General features: G+C 40.2%; 1 protein-coding gene across 3 annotated transcripts in view; it reads left to right on the top strand.

Moving 5' to 3' along the window:
- Window positions 1-24,658, top strand: part of eya1 (EYA transcriptional coactivator and phosphatase 1) — a 191,619-nt gene that overhangs the window by 153,762 nt on the left and 13,199 nt on the right. For all 3 annotated transcript variants that reach the window (XM_073040646.1, XM_073040663.1, XM_073040654.1), the window contains 3 exons: window positions 19,577-19,635; window positions 19,741-19,901; window positions 23,842-23,956. In XM_073040646.1, coding sequence (XP_072896747.1) covers window positions 19,577-19,635; window positions 19,741-19,901; window positions 23,842-23,956 — 335 coding nt within the window. The remainder of the gene's footprint in view (window positions 1-19,576; window positions 19,636-19,740; window positions 19,902-23,841; window positions 23,957-24,658) is intronic.

A 24,658-nucleotide genomic window follows, 5' to 3' on the forward strand; every position in this document is an offset into this window, starting at 1 on the left:
TCCACTTCTTCCCACTTGCAAATTTTCTGGCAACTTTTGCATCACAATAATCCATGCAGGTAATACCAGTTTCTGTACCGTACATAAATATTTCTCATAGCTGCACGTTCCTGACCTCATGAGCTTTCATTAAGCCATTCCGCTTTAAATGAACAGTTCCTTTGCACTTCACGCCTTTTGCTTTTATGGAATTTGACGTAGTGAATCAATAATTTCTTCAATAAAAACAGTATGAATAAGCCAGTTCTGAACTCCGCAGACAAAACATCACAAACTCCACATTGTCAACACCGTCCGCATCAGAAACTGGAAAAGGAAACATAATTGTGTACATTCATGAAATGTACTTAACACGCTAACGAGGTAGATGGCGACAACCTTTTGTGTGCGGTTTAAATTCCTTTGTGTGCTAGTAGCAAAAGATGTGTGCGCATGTGAACATTGGTCCACGGTTGCTCTGGTGGTGTGCTTTGGGTCATTGTCCTGCTGAAAGGTGAACTTCCTCTCTTGTTTAAGCTTTGTGGCAGAGGCTAGCAGGTTTTTATCCAGGATCTCTCTGTATTTAGCAGCATTCATCTTCCCATCAATCGTAACCAGGTTTCCAGTCCCTGCTGCTAAAAAGCATCCCTATAGCATGATGCTACCTCCACCATACTTCACAGTAGGATGGTGTTACCTGGCTGAAGCACAGTATTAGATTTACACCACACATACCACTTACTGTTGAGGCTGAAAAGTTCCACTTTCATCTCATCCAACCACTAGACCTTCCACATCTTTACAGTATTTTCTAAGTGGTGCTTTGTAAAGTCTTGACAGACAAGGATATGTTTTTTTTTCAGCCTGAGCTTTACCCTTGCCGCTCTTTCATAGATATCCTATTTGTGCAAAGCCTTAGAGATTATGGAGCCATGAATTTCATCTCTCGTTGCAGCCACTGACTTCTGCAGCTCACCCAAAGTGACTTTTGGCACCACAGTAGCCTCTCTTACAAGCGCCATTCTTCTCCAGCGACTAAGTTTAGATTTAGGCTGTGGTTTCATATTTTTTCCACTTTTTCATGATGGGCTGCACTGAGCTCCAAAGTACGTTCAGTGCCTTTGAGATGGTCTTGTACCCTTCCCCAGATTTGGGCTTCTCTATTATCATTTCCCTGACTTGTCTCGAATGTTCTTTTGTTTTCATATTGGTTTGGTCTGTTGAAAATCTACCATACTGTTGGACCTTACAGGGACAGGAGGTATTTATTCTTATGAATTCATTGAAAGCAGGTGATCCTCCAATTTTCTACGCCATCAAATTGGGTGAGCTGGTAAGGTAATACGTATATTGCACCTGAGGAAAGTTAGCATAGCAATTACAAAGAGGATGAATACTTCATCAGCCTCACAGTTTTGGTTTTTAAGTTTTAGTAAATTGTTGACAGGTTTTGGAATTTTTGTTTTGATTTGACATCATGTCAATATTTTGTAGATTAGCTCAAAAATCCTACTTCCATATATTCTGTATTTTATATTTAGAAAGTGATACAGTAAAATGTGAAAATAGTTCTGGAGGCCAAATACTTTTTCAAGGCACTGTAGATAAGAAAGGGTAAGATAAAGTAAGAGTGTATAAAAGTATTGATTTTGAATAACCTAATCACTTTGCTTCTCTCAGAGTTAATGGGCTGGATCATTTGCTGGTTTCTTTCCTTTGAGATTCAGCAGCAATATATAACAGTCATCACTCAAACCACAGCAACCCTGCCAGACAACCAACCAAGTTCAGTAGACTTTCCCAGTATGTTACCCTGGAGCCTTTGACAAATGCAGCAAGTCACATAACCCATCTACTCATGAACTATTGCTGGCAATTTGAAATGCTCTTCCACCTCCAAAAAAAAATATTTCCATCACATTATAGTTTTACTCATAGCCCTACACAAAAGAATGGTTGAGGGAGAATCTGAAATTTGTTGTTTTACTTTGATGTTTCAAACGTCACCACAGTGGCAATCGTGATTTAACCAAAGACATATTAAGCTTCCTGAAGTCAAAGAAATACTACTAATTTTCTGCATAAATGTGAAAAATATTTTCTGTTGCTCTCCCCCACCCCAGTTAATTTGTAGCATGGTGGTGAAATAAGTATTTTTAGATTTATTTAATAAAACTTTTCCTGGTCTGACGTGTCAGCACAGCATTTTGAGTTTTATTGTGTCAGGCAAACCAGGAAGGTTTTTGTTGGACTTTTTCAATTTCATTTATAACTGTAGTAGAAATGAGATATTCTGCATGTCTTATGTTTAAAGGGAACCCATTTTTTAACCTTGGGACATACTTAATGCATTTCTGTTCCGTATTTTGTTGCTCAGTTCCATTAAGAATCAACTCCCGTAGCTAAGCATATTAAAATTAATGAATTTAATAAATGTTAAGTCATGGGCAGTACACTTGCAATGTTCTGATGTTTTCTGAGCAAATCTCAGTGCAACTTGTTTGCATTATTTGTATTTTCTATTCCTAACCAATGAAGAAATATAAAAGATATTGCTCAGGAAAATATAAAAAAAGAAAGACAGGTTCTCCAAATGCACCACCCTCATGTTATTCTAAAATCTAGAGCATCAAACTAAATAATGTTTCTCGGATGTGTCAATTAATACAGAAATGCTTATTTTAAAAATTTGCTTTATCTCCTATTACCAAACCTTTATAGCAGCAGGGTGTCTGACTGTATCCTAATAAAAATCTACTGTGAATTATTCACCTTTAGTATTTCCTAAAGCTTCTACTTTGTTTTAAAATTGTAAAAGCATGTCATGGGATCAGTTCTATATGTCAGGACCAGAAAATACACAACGTAATGCAGACCTCGTATGTCTGGAATAACAGGAAATGGTAAATTCAAATATGATAATATATAGCTTTATTTCAGATCATTTGTTTCTAGTTCAAAGTAACCTTAATTCTGGAGTGATGAGTGATGATCAGTCTTCAGTTTAATAGTGTGGAGTGACAGAATCCTGCTGCTTGTTATATACAGATGTTTCAATTGGTGCTTTGGCTTTATAATGATGGTAATATTGCTGGGAATGAAGATCGCAGGTTTATTTTAAACTATAAGAAATGAATACAGTAAAAGAAAAGCAATATCAGGTTGAGCAGTGATTTTCCGGCACCCTCGTTCCTGAGCCTTGCTGGATTAACGTTTTTGCCGGATTAAAATAGGTCAAGCAATAATAATGGCAAAGCTTAAACAGGATTGTTAATTAAACAAAAATTAAATGTAAATTTATTAATTACTATGCTTACAAAGAATGTTGCTTCTCGGTCATTTTTTTTAAACATTTCATCCAGGCAAAGTGCTTTCATGTGCATTGATCTCTCCCTGTGTAATTTTCCTTGCATCAAATAAAAATTCATTAGCTCTTGTTCCATCATGAAGGTACGTTTCTGTACCCCTTTGATTAAATCACCCAGCAACTCAATTAACTTGTCAATAGTAAATATTTCAGTTCCATCCGTTTCATCATCATCATTGCTGCCATCTTCATCACCTGCAGTTTTTTAATCAGCATTCTGAACACTGTCTATAATTCCTGAGTCCGTAAGGTGGTGCACAACAAGTGTTTCATTGTCGATAATTCATCCACTCATGTAGATTTTCTTCATTAAGGCTACTTGCTATATCATTGAAAGCAGATCCTGTAACACTTTTTGCACATGCAAGCAAATCTTGAACAACTGCTTTCTCCTTTGGTACACGAAATCCTGTAAAATCATCGCCAAGCTTTTCTTCAGGCACTTTATCAAACATCAAGGCAGGCCACAACTTACACCAGCCATTCTTTAGCATTGAAGGAACTACCTTCTCCTCGAGCAATGAACCAAAGAACAGCCTTCATGTTAAATTCTTTAATGAATGTCCGTACAGAATTGCCAGCATTCACCTCATCTAACAGACGATTCACGAAAAGTGAGCAATACTTGGCCTTTAGAGAATGTAGTATTTCTTGGTCTTGGGGTGGGATAAGCGATGTACAATTTGGTGGTAAATACACTCTAAAAACATTATTCATACACAGGAGTTCTGCTTTGAGGTGAGCTGAACAATTATTCTAAATAAAAAGAATTTTGCGATCTTCGGGTGGCCCTACAGATGTGAAATGTGCTCTGGCTTCTGGCACAACTTGTTCTTTATGGAACAGCTTAGCTTGGTCCATTATCATACTGCCCAACAATTCAACTCCCATCAGTCCAACACTGGGGAAACCATTCAGTCTTCACTCGATCATGCTCAGTGCACTTACCAACTTTCATAGATTTTCTAATGCCTATTTGCGTTAGTGAATCACTGTTTGTATTGAATTGCAAATTTTTGTCTCTTTGGTGCTTTCTATCATACGCAGTTGACTGTCATATAGGTCACATGGTGCTTGCACAGAAACACCATGGTCCAGTTTTTTCAAAATTTCAACCTTGGATCGATAGGGCTGATGTTTACGTTTGACACCACCACTGGTACTTGCATTTATCTTAGAAGCCATAGCTATGGTTAAATTTACATAAAATAAGCAAAAATAAGCTCAAAATATTGGGACTACCACCAACAAGTGCAATGTAAATAATAAAAATAGCGTGCTTTTGTCAAAATGAGTCTCGCCACAAATGGCGCTGCATGCGCTATACATACTGCCATCCGGTGGCTACCCAGTAAACTACGTCTCGTAATTTCATCTGAATTAAAAGAGTTGCCCAACCAACATTTTCCAGAAAATCGGAGATCATCCTGTATAATGAATGAGGGATCATTTCAGTAAACAGAACTGGTGATATTATTGAGAGGTTATGTGATATGAATTACATGTTTATCAGGAGTAATGTAAGTAATCAAATGAAACATAAATAGTGGTAATAAAGGTCTGTGCATTTGGATCTTTTTTGACTGTGCAGGAAAGACAAGTAGAATTCTGAGTTGCCAACCCTACAAGGCCATGGGCACACTCCAGCACAAGCAAGTAGATCATATGTCCATCTCTCTTGACACAGAGTGGCAGGCAACAAGAGTTTATAGATGTGCAAAGACTGAGGGATTTCCAGTGGTGTGATTGACTCCAATACATCATCTTGATAGCAGCATATTAGAATTCTAATGTATTCCAAAAAGTTTTACTTCTTAAATGCACAGTATGCCAGCAACTATGCCTGGAAGATTACAGTTGCCACTCCTGATACCCACATAACAGTAACTCTATTTAATACTTCAACAATATGGATTGCCTTCAATCTCTGTAACGTAACATCAAACCAAAGAATCTGAGACAAAGTATATCCAATCACCACCCAGATCTTGACGTCAGTCTGAATCCCAGATTCAAGAGGAGACCATGGGTACAATGAGAACCAAAGTGTCAAATGCAATAACTGTACATAGGCCATTAGAATGCTCAGACAATGCTTCCACCTTCAGAATTGCTCACAACACGTAGCAGAGCAGGTCTCAAAGTCTGAGCTTGTGTGGTGAATCATGTAGGCTCAGAGGCTCTGGAGTGAAATGGGGAGGCAGATGAGATACAGGAGAAGGGCAGCATTTGGTTCCTCTTTCTACTTGGGTAGAATGAAACCACTTGGTGAGCTAACTAGTTCAATAAGCAAAATCTCCATACTCCATCCCACTATAGTACATATCTTATCATCCCACTATTGCCAATACTCACAGACCAAAAGCAAATAATTGCCAGCGGTCCAAACTCTACAGGTCAGGCAGGTCATGGTGCTGGGTATATCCAACATTCTTTTTAATCACTGTGTGTTTGACCAACGTGATGGAACAAAAGCCTTCACCAGATCATCATTCTAAATCTGATTTCTTCATCCACTCCAGGTAAACAAGTTCAAGTTTAATAGTCTTTCAACCATAGATGTTTACCCATGAATACAGGCAAACAAAGCATCGTTACTCTGGGGCCAAGGTGCAAAACACACACAGCACAAGGCACAAGTAGCACATATTGTATGAGACAGCAAGCGCATATAAAAGATCAGTAAAATGCAGTCACACGAAAAATACATAGAGTCCATGAATGCAGCAGCAGTCTGCCGTCGAACACGATACAGCATGTCTTCTGCTGAGCAAACACTGGGGGCAGCACCAACTCCAGCTTGGACACCACACTGCTCTTGGAGTGCTCCAACTCCAAATCCTCTCTCCTGGGTGGCTGTGAACAGTCGACACCGAGGCTTGAGGCCTAATCCTTGCTACAGACAAGGCCAAGCAACTCCGCAACCATCCACCAAGAAATCCCAAAGATGAAGTATTCTAAAGAGAGGATAAGGCAACTGTGGCTGACAAGGGAAGTCAAATACAGCATAAGAGCAAAAAAAGAGGGTATATAATATAGCAAAACTTAGTGGGAAGCTTTTAAAGACCAACAGAAGGCAACTAAAAAAGCCATAATGAGAGAAACAGTGAAATATGAAAGCAGGCTAGCCATTAATATAAAAGAGAATACCAATTCTATTTCTGATATATAAAAGAGAGATCAGAAGGATATCAGAGCAGTATTTTGCATCAGTCTTCACTGTAGAAGACAGAATGCTAAAATGTGAGTGTCAGGATGCAGAGTAAGTGTAGTTGCTGTTACAAGGGAGAGGGTGCTTGAGAGGCAGAAAGTTCTGAAGGTAGATAAGTCATCTAGAACCCTAAGCCCCAGTGTTCTGAAAGAGATAGCTAAAGAGATTTTAGAGGTATTGGTCTTGATCTTTCAAGAATCACTAGATTCTGGAATGGTTCCAAGAGCACTGGAAAATTACAAATGTCGCTCCACTCTTTAAGAAGGGAGAGACACAGAGGAAAGGGAAATTATAAGCCAAATAGCCTGTCTTTAGTGGTTGGGAAGATTTTGGAGTCTATTGTTAAGGATGAGGTTTTGGAGTACTTGGAGGCACGTGATAAAATAGGCCTAAGTCAGCAAAGGAATATCTTGTCTGACAAATCTGTTAGAATTCTTTGAGGAAATAATAGACAGAATAGACAAAGGAGAATCAACAGATGTTGTTTATTTGGATTTTTAGAAGCCCTTTGACAAGGTGCCATGCATGAAGCTGCTTAACAAGATAAGAGCCCATGGTATTATAGCAAAAGTACTAGCATGGATAGAAGATGGGGAATAATTTTCTGGTTGGCTGCCGGTGACTGTGCTGCAGGGGTCAATGTTCGGACCATTTTTTTCACATCATATGTCAATGATTTGGATGACAGAATTGTTGTCTTTGTGGTCAATTTTGCAGAAGATCCGAAGGTAGATGGAGGGACATGTAGCGTTGAGGAAGCTTGGAGCCTGAATAAGGACTTAAACAGATTGGAAGAATAGGCAAAGAAGTGGCAGATGGAATAAAGTGTAGGGGAATGCAAACTCATGCACTTTGGCAGAAGGAATAAAGGCATAGACTGTTTTCTAAATGGGGTGAAAATTCAAATATCAGTGGTTCAAAGTGACTAGGGAAACCTCACGCAGGATTCCCTAAAGGCTAACTTGCAGGTTGAGTCAGTGGTAAGGAAGGCAAATAAAATGTTAACATTCACTTCAAGAGGACTAGAATATAAAAGCAAGGATGTAATGCTGAGGCTTTATAAGGCACTGGTCAAACCACACTTGGAATATTGTGAGCACTTTTGGGATCCTGATCTAAATAAGTGTGTGTTGGTATTGAAGATGGTCCAGAGGAGGTTCACAAGAATGATCCCAGGAATGAAAGGGTTAACATATGATGAGCGTTTGGTGGCTTTGGGCCTGCAGTCACTGGAGTTTAGAAGAATGAGGGGAATCCCTTTGAAACATATTGAATATTGAAAGGCCTAGACAGAGTCAATGTGGACAGGATGTTTCTTATAATGGAGGAGTCCGGGACCAGTATGTCAAAGGTTAAAAATTGGCTTTTGTATGTCACATATACATCAAAACGTCAAAACATACAGTATTTTTGGTCCTCATGGTCCCCAACACCATCTACATTATTGCCTCCTAGTCACCATCTCAAACGTTATAATAAGAGAGTGCAGGACTTCTTAAAAGACAACTTGGAGTGGAGCATTACAAGCAACAAATAGGTTTCAAGTGGGCAGAACTATCAGGAAATCAGAAGACTAGCAAAGTTATACACAGGCTGGACATTTTCTGCCTTGGGAAACATAACTTTCACTCAATTCATAGACTTTGGACCTCTTATAGTGGAGATAAAACAGTATTGCCTTGTCTTTTCACCACAATATTTTTTTAGTACTGTGAAATTTTAATTGAGTAATTTTAGTGTGTACATGATTTTAGTTATATTTTGCTTTAGTGATAATCAGATACAAAAGGAACTTTATTGCAACAGTACATCTTTCAGGACACTAGTTTGATAATATTCCAGTGAAGCATCTCACTGTCAAAGAACCCAACTGCATTGATAGCCTTCAGCGGCCAAGCGGGGCTTGACTCTGAATATTTTACTGAAGAGTGCAACTTCTTAGGCACGTTTAATGTAGCTTGTGTCTCATAAAGGCCCATTAGCTCATTAGGTAAGCAGAGATTCTGATTAAAATCCATTCCAAGATTTGCTGCCAAATTATGAATTATCTAAGAATATAAACCCCAGATCCAGCATAATGTGAATCTGGAGTTGATTTTTCTTTCTGCCCACTTTATCACATTTAAAAAGGAGCAAGTGAAATCACTACTTTGCTCTCCCTCATATCCAAATAATTATAATTGTAAATTGCGTCCAGCAAGGACTTTGGATCCAATCTGCTATTTTAACCTCATGTCTTAATGGGAAGCAACACTGGCTTCCTCACAAAGGCCAAACCTTCCGGGAACTGAAGACGGGGCCAGAAGCTCTGTTGTTTTAGAAAATTGTTTCCTTGTGATCCAGCAGGAGTAGAGCCGTTTTCCAATTCCTATGAGGAAGCCTGTAGCCTCCCCTTTCCTCTATTCCCTATATCCCAAACAACTGGAGCACTTACGAGGAACCATTCCTGTAGGCCTTTGTTTGTTTAAATCAGGAAATGATCAAGCAATATCCTAATGAGGCACAGTGGTCAAAATTTGCTAATCTCTCTTCTGCTCTCAGATGGGTCATAAGCTTCACCTTTTGAAACAAAAGCAAGTCATAAATTTGAAAAAAAAAACATTTTAAATATCAAAACAGAAACAAACAGAAAAACTCATAAACACATTTAAAAACATTCAAACTGCACTTTGATGTAGTTACTGTGCTCTTTGCTGAATTATCCTAAAATTGTCATTTACCATCTTAACCTATTAATTTATTTTTTCATAGTTTACATTGCGAGTTTATAATCATGTTTCCTGCCAACTTTCACATGGAACTCTGAATAGTACCTTTATTTTGCTATACCCCTCCAGTTTTTAACATTGGGGATATAGAAGAAATTTTTCTGGGTCAATATTAACTCTTCTCCTTAAGTAGCACACTTGTTCTGTTACTCCTGATTTTAATCTGTTAAGTTTTACAGGTGAATGTGAGTAGTCATGAATCTTGAGAATTTATGTAAACTGAAACTCTATAGGCCAATTCAACACAGTGAAGCTTTAAACCCGAATCTGAGTGGGAAGGATTTTTTTCTATTCAACCAAAGATGTTCTGAAGGTGCACAGTCTTAAACGGCAAACTGCTGACCAATTTGATCAAGGTGGAGATGATTAGTAAAGTTTCATTGAAACAATAATCATGAAACTAGGAATACTTTTATTAAGACTGCCTCCTGATAAACATCATACTGGTGTCTCAAAAAGGTGGTATCCATTCGAAAGGAACCTCACCATCGGGAATATACCCTCTTAACATTACTACCATTACTGAGGAGTTACAGGAGCCTAAAGACAAACACTTCTATGTTTTATGAACATTTTCTTCCCCTCTCTCATCAGGTTTCTAAATGGTCCATGAACTCATCAACATTACCTTGTTATTCTTCATTTACACTGATTATTTATTTTTATTATAATTTATAGTAATTTGTTATGACTTCACTCTACTGCTGCCACAAATTTCATGACTTGTGTCAGTGACAATGAATCTGATTCTGATCACTATATTACTAATATGCACCAACTTTCCAACTTACCAAACTTAATGAAAGAGTGTAAAACAATAAAATCACTTGAAAATCAAGACATTTGTAGAATGGATGTGATCAAACGATGTGCATTACATTTAACGTATAAGTTTGTGGAATTTTATCTTTCAGTAATGGAAGTCAGATTAAGTACATTGATACGGTGAAGGTCTCCCCTTTCTGCAAGTATCATCAGTGAAATGCGTTGTAGTTTGTTAATTATATTCTGATACATGAAGCAGTGTGAAGCAGATTTATCTCTATTTAATAGAAGTTGACTTTGAATTGATCCTTAAACTCAGAAAGCCCATAATAATATCTGTATAGGAGAAAGAAAATCTCTCACTGGCACAGAAGAGAGTTTTCACAACTTATTTTCTGTAAGAAAGAGAAAGTATATACTGTCTCATTTTATTTATCTTATACAGTTGTATGAAAGATGACCTGTTCCCACCCAGTGCTGTGGGTTTAGAGGTGGCTGATTAAGCCAAATGAGGAGTTGCAGACTTTGCCGCAGGTGGGATAGGAGGTACTTTGCAAGACAGGTGGGGAGACAGTTTGAAACATGGGCTCCTATGTGTTTCCATGCAAGAGACTTCAACTTCTCAGTGCATGAGTGTTTTGAGAACAATCTTAAAACATTCCTTTGTCTTCCAACTAAGCAGTTCCCAGGATGCAACTGCAAGCAGAGTGCCTGTTTGGGGATGAATTATGTGACATGTGAATCACACAACCCTCTATCGCAGCTGGCTGGGAGTAACTAACACCTCACAGCCAGGGTTGTTGGCCTGAGAGAGGACACTGATGTCAGCTTGCTTATGCAGCCAATGGATTTGGCGGTTTGCAAAGGCAGCTCTGGTGATACATCCCCAGTGCGTTGAAATGCTTTGTTGTGAGTCATTCAAGTCTATGAAGCATACAGGAGCAGTCTCTTCCTAAAAGACTGTATTGACACTCCAGAGGGGGGACGTGGATTTCAACTCCAATGTTTGTCTTGCTGAGAAATGGCTCCCAGTACATGGAAAATGATTCATGTTTTCCAGAGATTTGTCAAGACTCTTCATGTTCAGAAGAATGTGTTGTGCAGTTGAGTCTGGTTGGTGGAGAACCTGTAGTGCATGATGAGTGGATGAGTTGAGGATGATTGGAGCACAATCTGCAAACCAGCACATACCAAACAACATCCATGAAACTCAAATGTCTCGGCCCAAAAGTCTTGACTGCTCCATAAATTTTGCCTGAGCTGCTGAGTTCCTCCAGAATTTTGTGTGTGTTGCTGTTGATTTCCAGCATCTGCAGAATCTCTTGTGTTTATCCAGTTGCAGTGACTGCAGATGGGTAGTGAAGAAGATATAGGTTGTAAGGCTTTCTAATGATTTGTGGGTTTGATTAGCATAGCAGCTAGAATAGTGCTATTACAGCACTAGCAGTAAGAAGATCAGGGTTCAGTTCCCACCACCGCTTATAAAGATTTTGTAGGTTTTCTCCATAACCATGTGTGTTTCCTCCGAGTGCTCTAGTTTCTTCCCACATTCAAAAGATTAAGTACGGTGACACTTACAGGCAGCCCCAGCACATCTCCGACTGTGTTGGTCATTTACACAAACAACAGATTTCAGTGTAATCTGACAAATAAAGCTAACCTTTATCTCCTTTGTGCTGATAAAGATTAGAACAAGGATTGGAGCAATGGCACAGTCTGTAGTGGGCTTATGGGGTATCCATGGGGTTGAATCACAACTTGCGTCGCATCATCGAATGGGGACAGGTTTCTGAATGTAGCCAAACTAGAGGAGTCAGGTTTTTGTGAGTTCGGAAGTTGACTTGTACAGCAGCTGCTGATGCTCTCAGCATTTTCCTTTTAGCTGTCACACCATGAAGGTCATCACCATTGTGCCTGACGCTGGACAGAATCTACACTGCAGTTCAGGCTGCAGTGCTTTGGCCACACTCAAGAAGACCCCGGTAATAACATCCTGTGTTTAGGTAACAGAGGACCCCACTGAGTTACCACAATTGAATCTCTCTCCTTTATAAAAGGTAGACATGATTATGGTATCTTTAATATCTGCTGACATGTCCTCCTCTTCTCGGATGTGAGTGGCATCTGAAGTTTCTCTCCACCAAAAGCCTCAGGAGCAGACGGCGTTCACGTCAGCAGGGATATTTGCCTTATTGGCGCATGGCTTTCTCAATCCCTTGACTGACTGAGATGGCAAAACTGAAGCAGAAAATGGGTTATGGACTGGAGTCAAGAACATTTCAATCAAGGACACAGTCACATTGAGCAATTCTTTGAAGTACTCCCCCTAAATTACCTTGACTGCCTCTCAGCCCTTCAGATGAACTTGCCTCTAATCTTTGTTCTCAGCATCGGCCTTTGGGCAATGGACAGTATTGACAGCTTAGGTGAATCCACATCTGTTGTGATTATTGACTGGTGCTTAATCTCCTGTGCTCTTTCCAACCCACATCCATCCTTTAAGTCACAAGCTTGTATGTACGTGGGGTGTAGAGATTCAGCATCTCTAATTGCCACTGAATCTTGAAAGTCAGTCATCTTAAGGACTTAAAGATACGGAAGGCACTAGCATGGAGGGCTAAGAAAAATCTAGAGGTCGAACTAGACCAGAGGGCTCAAAAAGTCAAGTCAAGTCAAGTCAACTTTTATTGTCATTTCGATCATAACTGCTGGTACAGTACATAGTAAAAATGAGACAACGTTTTTCAGGACCATGGTGTTACATGACACAGTACAAAAAACTAGACTGAAATACGTAATAAAAAAAACAGAGAAAGCTACACTGGACTGCATAAAGTGCACAAGAACAGTGCAGGCATTACAATAAATAATAAACGGGACAGTAGGGCAAGGTGTCAGTTCAGGCTTCGGGTATTGAGGAGTCTGATAGCTTGGGGGAAGAAATTGTTACATAGTCTGGCCGTGAGAGCCTGAATGCTTTGGAGCCTTTTCCCAGACGGCAGGAGGGAGAAGAGATTGTATGAGAGGTGCATGGGGTCCTTCATAATGCTGTTTCCTTTGTGGATGCAGCGTGTAGTGTAAATGTCCGTGATGGCAGGAAGAGAGACCCCAATGATCTTCACAGCTAATCTCACTATCCGCTGCAGGGTCTTGCGATCCGAGATGGTGCAATTTCCGAAACAGGCAGTGATGCAGTTGCTCAGGATGCTCTTCATCCCTGTGAAGAGGATCTTCATAGCAGTCATAGTGTCCATTCTCACATACGGAAAGTCACATGCGAAAGTCACTAGATGGTTGCTATACACGAATGCTCCGGATGGCTCTTGACGTGAGTTGGCAACAGCACATGAGGAACGTCGAGCTCTATGACGACCTACCAATGCTCACTACTAAAATCGAGGCGAGAAGACTGCAACTAGCGGGGCACTGTCTACGCCACCCTGAGCTACCCGCCAGCCTAGTCATCACATGGGAGCCCAAGCACGGGAGGATGAACCCTGGGCGCCCTCCCGAGACTATGGTCAACACACTCCTAGAAAATAGCGGCGCGGCTAATGTAGATGAACTGAACACGCTGATGAGGAAGAGGGAGGAGTGGAGAGTCTGTCATCGTGCCCAACGCCGGTCCCCTAGGCCTGAGTCGATGTAGTAGTAGTAGTAGTCATCTTAGTGAGGAATCGCATGTAAACAAGGCCGAGTGAGGGCACCTCCTAATTTCCCTCTTAAATTGTGCCCTCTATGTATTGACCCAGGAAACTGTTCTTGACTCATTTCTCAAATCCCGCCCTGTCCAGCATCTTAACACTTGTTTTGGAAGTGGGCACAGTTGCAAAATGCCTATTTGTGCACATAAAGAGGTTTATGCACATTAATGTAGAAATTGCGTCACAGCCTGATATGGAAACAAAAAGGCCCATGAATGGAAAAACCTACAAAAAGTGGTGGATATGGCCCAGTCCATCATGGGTAAAGCCCTCCCCACCGTTGAGCACATCTACATGAAACGCTGTTGCAAGAGATCAGCATCCAGCATCAAGGACCCCCCCCCCCCCCCGCCTCCCCCACGGGCTATGCTTTCTTCTCACTGCTGCCATCAGGAAGAAGGTACAGGAGCCTTAGGACTCACACCACCAGGTTCAGGAGCAGTTATTACCCCTCAAGCGTCAGGCTCTTCAACCTGAGGGGATAACTTCACTTGCCCAGTAACTGAACTGTTCCCACAAACTCACTTTCAAGAACTCTTCATCTCAAGCTCTCGATAGCTATTGCTTATTTATTTATTTCTCTATCTTTTATATTTGACCTTTGCATAGTGGTTGTTTGTATTGTTGGGTCAGTCTTTCTTAATCCGATTGCATTTCTTGAACTTACCATGTGTGCCCACAAGAAACTGTATCTCAGGGTTGTATATGGTGACATATTGCAGTATGTGCTTTGATAATAAATTTACTTTGAACTTTGAAAATTGTACATATAATTAAGATATCAGAGGTAGAAGATGAGAGAAACGCATGAGACTACAGAAGCTAGAACCTTGCATTTAAAAAATAAACGGCTGGAGGAAATCACTGAGTTCATTCCTCCCCCCCCGACACCCCCAGAAACAGCCGATGTTTTGAGTCAAATCCAGACATAAGGTCACAACCTGGAATGTTGACTGTCCACTTTCCTCCACAGATGCTGCCTGATAAGCTGAGTTCCTCCAGTAGTTTGTTCTTTTTGCACTAGAATATGAGAGAAATGCCTGTTTGCTACACCTCGATATATTCAAGGCAGACTGTTGGGTTTTGACTTATGAATGAAACAAGAGAGTATGAATGGCAGAGCAAGCGTAAGAGACCAAAAAGCCCACTTCTATTTCTTCATGATATTGACTGAGAAAGAAGCAAGCTTGGAGCCCACCCTTGAATTGGGAAAAAATAAAATTTGAGTATTTAAATGTCTGGAGTTAAAAAGCTAAAATTAGTAAACTTGGTCATGAACTTATCTGATTTATTAATGTCACTCAAGAAACAAAATCAGCTACTCGTACCTAGTCTGGCCTGTTAGTGACTTCTGGCTACCAAAGGAATCACTCTTTAAGTGCTTTCCAAGTTCAGTATCATTAAGGATGGACATGATGCTGACATTACCTGTCATGGATTCAGCATTGACCCAATTTGCACTTGCAGGTCACTGTAAAAGAAAACATGCCAGTATTTCGAAGGAAACCACTGGACTTAACACCAGTGTCCTGGTCAATATTTATCCTGCAGTCAACTGTCTGAAAATTGAACCCATTTGAGCACCTGTCTTTTGCTCTCCCAACATTACCTTTATTCTTTTTCCAGTTAAAATTACTTTTAACAATTCTGGTTGGAAGTGTTTGCATGTCAACTGTCGCTCAAATTTTGCAGCAGTGAATCATACCAGCCATGACAAATTGGCAGACCTATCATATTCAGAAGCCTTCGTAAGTTGTCTCAAACCATATTAAACAAACTTTAAAAGATCTGAATTGTGTCTTGAACTCATGACTGAATGGGTACTTTGTTTGGAGAATAATTGCAATCAGGGACAGCATTCGATACACTTTAGTTAATGTATGTGTGTAGTGTTACATAACCACAATATAGAAAGTAGTACAGAAAGCTTCCAGAGAACCTTGGTTAAAAGAAGACCCTCAAGATAGTGCTGCAACTTTATCCTAAGAAGGGCAATCAAACATGCTGAGCACTAACTTCTGAAGAGTGAAGAAAGGAAAAAATTCCTTTGTGTGGAAAATTAGTGAGGGATAGTCATAATTTTAAAGTTTCCAGGTTGGAAGAAATGTGTTTTTACAGGAGATTGTTAGGCATCAAATACCACAAGAGTAACTGAGTAAAAACAAGTGCACACTTTTGGCTGTGTGAGTGTGTTGCTTACTTGAAGCAGAGGATAGTTAAAATCTATTGACTCATAGGATAATAATGTGAATTTTAGATTGAACTAGTACTGATAGATCAGAGCAAATGGCCTTCTCTGGAGCTTCTATGTTAAGAAATTAAATGTGCTTTACTTGCATCTTTGGATAAATGTGCTAAAAAAAACACTGAAACAAAAACAGTTCACATTAATTAGGCCTATTAACTATTCTGGGGAAATCATACAATCATTGATCATTAAAGCTACCATACTTAAAAGTTTATCACAAGCCTGTGATGTGGATTCCCATCTGCTGAATGTTTATGTAGGTGAGAAGGGAGACAATTGGCACCACATAATTACAGGAGGCTTACTTTCCAAACAATGCTTCAAATAGGATTCTTCTCTTGTAGTTGACAACTCAAACAAAGCTTGTGGGAGAAAACAAACACAGGATGTTGAAGAAGAATAGCCATAATAGATTCATTAACAGCCAATTAGTAGGTAATTGGGTTACAGGCAGTTCCACTAAATAACTCACGGTGAAGAGCTTTTGTCTCTAATGAAGTTAATTATATAATTTCAGGTTTTGCTTCTGTTTGTGCACAAAAACACTCCTACTCTGATTAAAAGGATTAAAGTCTTGTGTGGTATTTTGGGAGCAACTGAGTACACTTATTGCTTACCTCCTGGCATGGCTTTCATGCTCTTCTGTCAGAAGTATTTTTAACAAATCTGTACAGAAGTTTCGCAGGTCACTCATTTCTGAAATGCTCCTGCAGTGTATTAGTTCTGGCCATGACAAATTGGCAAAACCATCATATTAGTGGGGTTTTCATGGGTTGTCTTGAAGCAGATTAAACAAACAATTTAAAAAGTTCCTGAACCGTGCCTTCAACTAGTGGCTAACGTTTTAAAATGTTGAATTCACAGCCCTCCTGTGAGGCCACTTGGACTTTCTTTCTCTCTTATCTGGAAGTTTTAACCTCTAGGAAGGAGGAGAAGGTTAGAGGGTCAAAGTCTTTTCCTCTTTGGCCTTCGCTGCTTGCTGCGAGAGGTTTGATTGCAGAATAGATGTATTAGAACTGAGGTTGAGGGTCAGAACGTTAATTCTGTTAAGGAACAGCTGGTTTTAGTTCCTTTGCAAACCTTTCCCTACAAATCAAAAAATATTTCCTGAACAAACTCAGTAAAAATCATCAGGGGCTAATAAGTTCTATGTTATGTGTTCTGAGAGGTTACAAAATGCTTTTTGCCGAATCAAAGCAACACCGTTTAATAAAAGATTCACCGTGACATTTTCTGATAAACCATAAACTCTTGATACATTCCTCCCTTTCCCTAACTACTTTGTAATAAAAGAGCAGCCTTGTAATGGCCCCCTCATTACTAAACGTATTTCATATTATTCTCAGTGACAACCTTGTAAAATGGGCACGGCAGGCTTTATCAGCGGTGTATTAGACTCTTCAGCTATAACTCGTTCAACAAAATATGAACATGGAATATTTATGTCAAACTGGTTGCAGATTGCTTTTGTCTCCTTGCTTCTTAAATTTAAGCCTGAAGCAATGTTGATGTGTGGCTCAGCAGCAATCAGGGGTCAACATTTTATTGGCAGTTGGCATCAGGTTTAATTTTTCTATTGTGCAGTATCCAAGAACAGCAAATCTGTGTTTCGTTACTCTGAAAATTGACCATGGCGATTTAAATAAATGTGAAATTTAAATACAAATGAATGAGGGAAAGTACAGCATTTCAGTTGCAGCTGGTCTTCTAAAATATAGAAATAACTGACTTTAAAGTAATTTGTGTGCATTGCTCAAGATTTGCAGCAACGGCAGAATCTCCGGAGTTTAAAATAATGAGTAGATAATAGACCAAATCGGAGCCAATATGTTTCAACCACAGAAATTTCATTAAGGCTTGGACTTCTGTGCATGTCTAGTGAACGTAGATGTCTGAAACTTAGTGAGCCACCAGTCCAAGTCTGTCACCATGCCTCCACTGCAGGACTTCACATGGAGTCCAGCATTGAGGCCTAGTCTTACTGGCGTCAAACAAAACAGTACTCCGGTCCTATGCTGAACTCCATTGATATCAATGGGGAGCCTGGGGCTCAGGTTTAGGAGGCAAAGGCAAAATTAAGTGTGTGTGAGTCTTTAAGTATTTTGCTTTAATGTTTTAATTGCTTCTAATTATTTTTGTATCCTTCAGTTTATTTTTCTAAAAATAAACTTTAAAGACTGTAGATACTAAAATTAATAGCTTTTAAATATTAGAGGTATTTATAAGCTTTAAGTGTTTCATTGCTTTGTCATGGGGCAAAGCCTTATCTTCTATGAAAGGTTGTCAGTGCATCTGGGGTGGGCCCTCTGATGATGAACGCTGCTTGAGTTCTAATTGCCTCTGGTTCCTCACTGCCCGGAGAGTCGGCAAGTTCTCCTCCCCGTGTAGGACCAAGTGATTGCAGGGAGCTGGGGACAGCGAGCAATAACTCCAGCAAGATCCAACCCAATAATATAATTTCAAAACTTAATTGCAGGTCTAGTTTTAAATTAGCAATTAAGCTCAGAACACACAAAAACGTGTTATTCTTCAGGATCAGTGAGTCGGAGGATTGTAGATTTATTGGTATCTGGACTGGACAGATTAAAAAGGCAGTGGTGATCCCCTGTGCATGATTGCAATACAAGCACTTATCAGCTTCATTCAGATTGTACAATATAATAAGTATTTGCATACATCCGGCTGATTGGCTAAACAATATTATAAATTGCTGGTGCTGGTTAAACCTGGTCTACACCTCAATCCAAAAAAAAGCTACCTTCTGGCTGAACCAGCTGCTGACAGTCAAACAGACCAGGGATGTTCCGTTTGTTTTCCATTTCCTGTTTGTTTTTGCAAACATGAAGTTGGAGACCATGGAAAACAAACAGGAAATGAAGAGCAAGGTTCCATATTTTCACGAATCCCTGAACACACAGGTGGATAGCATCTCCATTTGAAAGTCCCCTTCCTTCCTCTCTTCTTGGCACTTGTCCTGTGTTCCCGCTGCTCTTTCATGCAGCCATTCTGTTTCATCCATTCAAGGGATTTGGACTTCACATGCTGAGTCAGTATTTAGTTGCCCATCTCTCATAAGACATGGAAGCAGAATAAGGACACTTCACCCATGAGGCTGCTCCACCAGCTGAAGCATGGGGGGTCGATTACACCCCCCTGAGGAACTCCCACAGAGATGCCCTGTGGCTGAGGCGAATCCCCACCAGCCACTCCAACCTTTTTCCTTTATGCTAGATCTGAATCCAAATAACACAGGGTTTATCCCGAGTCTCATTGACTCCAGTTTATGCTGCATTAATATCAAGAGCAGTTACTCTCACTTCACCCTTAATGTATCCCAAAGGGACTGCCTACCATTAAATCCAAATCCAAATCGAAATATTTACTGTGCCTTTTCAATTCATTCATTAAGCAAAGCACTAAAGAGCTGGACAGAAATTCAGTCTGTTTTCAGATTCCTCAGTCGTAGATGTTATTTTCAAAGCAGAATCCGACTTCAGTCCTTTATTTCATTTACCTTTGTTATCTCCCGTACAGGAGTGTGATCAAGTTCACATTGACGATGTGTCATCAGATGATAATGGACAGGATTTGAGGTATGTTATTAGCTAAAAATATTTTACTAATTCAATGCGATGTGTGAGACCTATCAAGGTAACTTCTGTTCTTTGCTGACATCTCGTTTGTGTTCATTTGTGCAGCACTTACAACTTTGCTACAGATGGCTTTCACGCTGCAGCGACGAGTGCAAATCTTTGCCTCGCAACCGGTGTGCGTGGAGGCGTTGATTGGATGAGGAAGCTAGCTTTTCGCTATCGGAGAGTAAAAGAAATTTACAATACCTACAAGAATAATGTTGGAGGCAAGTATTCTTATTCTCTGTCATGAGGTAGTGTGTTAATCAGCAAGGAAGTAAATAAAACCAGCAAATGGCCCTTTTTTTAAAAGTCGTTTGTAAATTCTGTTTTGATACCACTTGGGGCAGAAGAGCCAATGTGTGTCACACTGTTTCAGTTATTTCACGTATTGTTGCTTGACCATTCTCAGGAGCCAAAACATAAACTCGGTGGATATACACCTCCAGGAACCCATGAGGGAATTCTCTGTGGAGCACTGAGCTTTCTCTGCTCACCCACAATGAACTGTCTGATGTCCACAGGCAAAGTGTCCTTAAAGAACATCAAGGATGGCAGCCACACATGCTGATCAGGACTTGGTATAATCCCCAAGACCCATCTGAAATTCCACACCCTCTGGTGGAGACCTTCTGAAATCTGTAAGTTAACGCCAGCCCTGCCTCTCAATGGCTTACCTCCTGGTGATCATAGACCTTTTCAATTAGAACCTGGAAGTGACCAAGGTGATTAAGTCTCAGTCTTCAACTTACAGTGACAACCTGGACAGTTCTTACCTGCCTGAGGACAGTTCAAGAACATGAGGAGCAGGAAGACATCCTTGCTTGATCAAAGTCTGTGCTGGGATTGATCTGTGGTTAGAATTACAGCTTGCATCCTATCATTCAACAAACATAGAATGGAAACAAGTTTATAAGGGCAGCCATACTTCAGAAAGATTCTCTACAGTACAGCACATTTTAATTTAATTGCCAGAAGGCAAAGGCTTTCTATAAGATAAATTTTTAAAAAGCCGTGTATCAGACTTGATGCCATTCTGTGCATTATTTTCGAAGTTATTGTGTGATGAAGATCTTATCTACTGGAATCAACACTACATTTTAGGGACCAGCTCTCGGCCATTGGAAGGAGGCCTTCTAATTCCCTGCTGGTGACAATTACTGGGAGGTTATAGTGAAGACACTTTATGTGCAAACAGCAAGGAGATCATCCAGTGGTTACAGCTACTGGATTTGTCTCATTCCTTAAAGGTGATCATGATTATAATGTCTCTGATATCTCCTGACACGAGCTCCTCTTTCCAGGTGTGGGGTGAAGTTGTGAATGTATACTTGCAGTTTCTCCCCAGTAAGTGTCTGTACTGTGATGGTAGGATGGAAGTGGTTAGTGAGCTATGGGATGGAGTCAAGGAACGTTGTGTTTTAGACAACTTAGCAATATCGGATACAGAATGGCTAAGTTCCTGGGCTTTAACGGAAGAGTGATGTTCAGGGCTGTTGTTTTTGGATATGTCCAACATGGCCTGGCCTTCCAGCTATCGAACTTCACTTGAGCACTTACAGATTTACTGAACCTGTGCTTCCAGTGCATTCCAGTTACCAGATTGGGCATTGAGGTTTCGGTACAGTAGCTAGGCAGTCCCAGACAGCTGAACTTAAACATAGGTGTGCACAAACATCAGTTGACACACATTGTCTGTCGGTCTGTCTCTCTTTCTCTCACAATGAGTGGAGTCATAAATGCCAAATTCTTCCTCCTCACCTGTTGCTCTTCATCCAAGTAACCCATGACCTTTCTAAGTTCTATCAATCCACCCCAAATGTCCTCTCCTTCAGACTCCCTCCCAAGCCGACACTAAATTTGTACCACCGTTTTGAGACATCGCCCTTTGAAGGTGTCCTCAGTGCTGGGGATGCTGGTGTCCATGATGGAGCTGGCTGAGCTTACAACTTTCTGCAACCTTTTTTGGATCCAGTGCAGTGGCCCCTTCATACCAGATAGTGATGCAACCAGCTACAATGCTCTCCATGTGCATCTGTAGAAATTTGCCAGAGTGTTGAGTGTTTGATGACATACCAAGCCTCCTCAAACTCCGAATGAAACATAGCTGCTGTGGTCCCTTCTTTGTAGTTACATTAATATGTTGGGTCCATGTTGAATCTTCGGAGATGTTGACACCCAGGAACTTGAAGCTGCTTACCCCTTCCACTGCTGATTCCTTGATGAGAACTGGTGAGCATTCCTTCGACTTCCCCTTCTTAAGTCCACAATCAATTCCTTGGTCTTACTGACATTACGTGCAAAGTTGTCATTGTGACACCACTCAACCAGCTGACCTACCTCACTCCCGTATGCCAACTCATCTGAAATTCTACCAACAACACTTGTGTCAGCAAATTTACAGATGGCGTTTGAGTTGTGCCCAGTCACACAGTCGTGGATTTAGAGAGTAGAGCAGAGGACTAAGCACACATTTGAGGTGTGCCAGTGTTGATTGTCAACAAGGAGGAGATGTTATTTCTGATCCACACAGATTGTGGTCTCCTGGTGTTGATGTCAAGGATCCAGTTGGAGACCAAGGTTTTGGAGCTTGTTAATCAGAATTGAGGGTATGAGGGTTTATTTTTATACATCTTAATGTAATTTATAATTTTTATTCATTATGTTTTGCAATATACTGTTGTACATAACAACAAATTTCACAACATACGCCAATGATATTAAACCTGATTCTGATGACTGTGTTGAACGCTGAGCTGTAATCTGTAACAGCAGCCTCGTGTAGGTATTGCGATTGTCCAGTCATCCTTGGCTGAGTGGAGAGCAATAGTCATTGAGGCAGTTCACGGTGCTGTTCTTGAGCACTGTTATCATGGTTGCCCACTTGAAGCCTGTGGGACCCTCCGATTTCAGCAGTGAAGATGTCTTTCAACACTCCGTCAGTTGGTTGGCACAGATTTTCACTGCCCTACCAGGTACATCTTGAGGTCCTGATGCCTTGCAAGGGTTCATCCTCATGAAAGCAGTTCTGACTTCAGCCTCCGAGACTGAGATCACTGGGTCACCAGACGCTGCAGGGATTTGCACAGGCGTAGTTTTGTTCTCCCTTTCAAAGCATGCATAAGAGGTGTTGAGCTAATCCGGGAGTGAAGCGTCACTGCCATTCCTGATGTTAGGTTCACTTTGTAGGAAGTAATGCCTGCAAACCCTGCCAGAGCTGACGTGCATCCGATTTTTTTTTAATCTAACCTCAATTAGAATTGTTTTCTCACTTTTAAAATGGCCTTCTGTAAGTCATACCTGAACCTTTTGTATAGTTCTAGATCACTGGTATTTAAAGCTACAAATCTGGCACTCAGCAGACTACGAACCTCCTGGTTAATCCATGGCTTTTGGTTGGGTATATCTGGTATGGTCTCAAAGACACACACTCATCCACACAGGTCTTGATGAAGTTGGTGACAACTGTGGCGTACTCATTCAGATTCAGAGATGAATCCCCGAATATTGTCCAGTCCACCGACTCAAATCAGTCCTGTAGGCGTTTCTCCAACTCCCTCGATCATACCTTCTTGGTTCTCACCACTGATGCTGTGCTCTTCAGTCTTTGCCTATATGCCGGCCGTAGAGGTAAAGCCAGGTGACCAGACTTTCCAAGATGTGGGTGCTGGATGGCATCGTAAGCTTTTTTGATGGTATAGCAGTGGTCAAGTGTGTTGGCTTCTCTTGTTACACAGGTGATATGTTGGTGGTAAATCATGAATGCATCAAGTTCATCTTATTTTTGATATGTTCAAAGACTTCTTCAAGTTGAAAAAAGAACTTTTTAAAGGTTCTGCAAATATAAACAACTTCTATATTCCAACTGAACAAGCTGTAAAAGCAACAAAAAAAGAGGCTTTATTCAACCAAGATTCTTTTGGTAAACATGGTGATATACATGCTAATATACTGTTATTGGCCTCCTGCCCGAATGTGGATTTGTGGCCCGAATGTGGAAGAAAAAAAGAAACGAAGCATAAATGAAGTGAAATTGACTTCCACGTCTTTCCTGCAATAGTTACACAATTAGTAAACTGACTTTTTATCATTATGATGTTTTATGATAGAGTTACAAAGAGTCACTGACTGCTATATAACTCAGCATATTTCTGTTCTTAACTATAGGTCTCCTTGGTCCAACTAAGAGAGAATCATGGTTGCAGTTACGAGCAGAGATCGAAGCTCTAACAGATTCATGGTTAACACTTGCAATGAAAGTGCTCACACTCATTCATTCAAGGTGGGATTAAAAATGAATCCGTAATTCCCAGTGAACTGATACAATTCTATTTATAAAAATATTCCAAAAAGAAAAAATATTATCAACAAAACAGTGTGTTTCTGCAAAAAAAATTAGAAATTGTTATGGAATATATATAAAAAGCAAATCATGAATGCATTAAGTTCACCTTATTTTTGACATGTTCAGTTATGGAATGTAGATATTGCTCGCAAGGTCAATATTTATTGTCAGTGAGGGAGAAGCGAAAACCAAGCCATGATAAAGAGATGGTGATATAATTCCATGTTAGGTTTGAAACGCAATCTCCAGAAACATGCCAACTGATACCCTATTCTTTTTAGATGGAATAAGCATAGATTTGGGAGGTGCTGTTTAAATAGCCTTGCAATCTGCAATCTATTTTAGAGATGACACATGTGGTGCTCTAGGGATGGAGGGAATGAAAAATGAAGACAAAATTGATAGTCTCCTTCAACAGTATTAAATGTGCCAATACAAGAAATAGTGAGATGATTGAACAAACTAGATTTGTAAACTTTTCTTACATCCTTTGACTTTGATCACAATAGTTCATTAATGAAGCAGAACAACAGAAAAGAACTGAATGTAAACAGTTTTAGTTGGAACAAAAAGCTTATGGTTTTCATGAGGAATAAATTGAGTGTGGTCAGGAAATGGGGTTCTTGCTTTAAGGGAACA

This window comes from Hemitrygon akajei, chromosome 1, assembly GCF_048418815.1.
Source record: "Hemitrygon akajei chromosome 1, sHemAka1.3, whole genome shotgun sequence".
In the NCBI taxonomy this organism is placed as follows: domain Eukaryota; kingdom Metazoa; phylum Chordata; class Chondrichthyes; order Myliobatiformes; family Dasyatidae; genus Hemitrygon; species Hemitrygon akajei.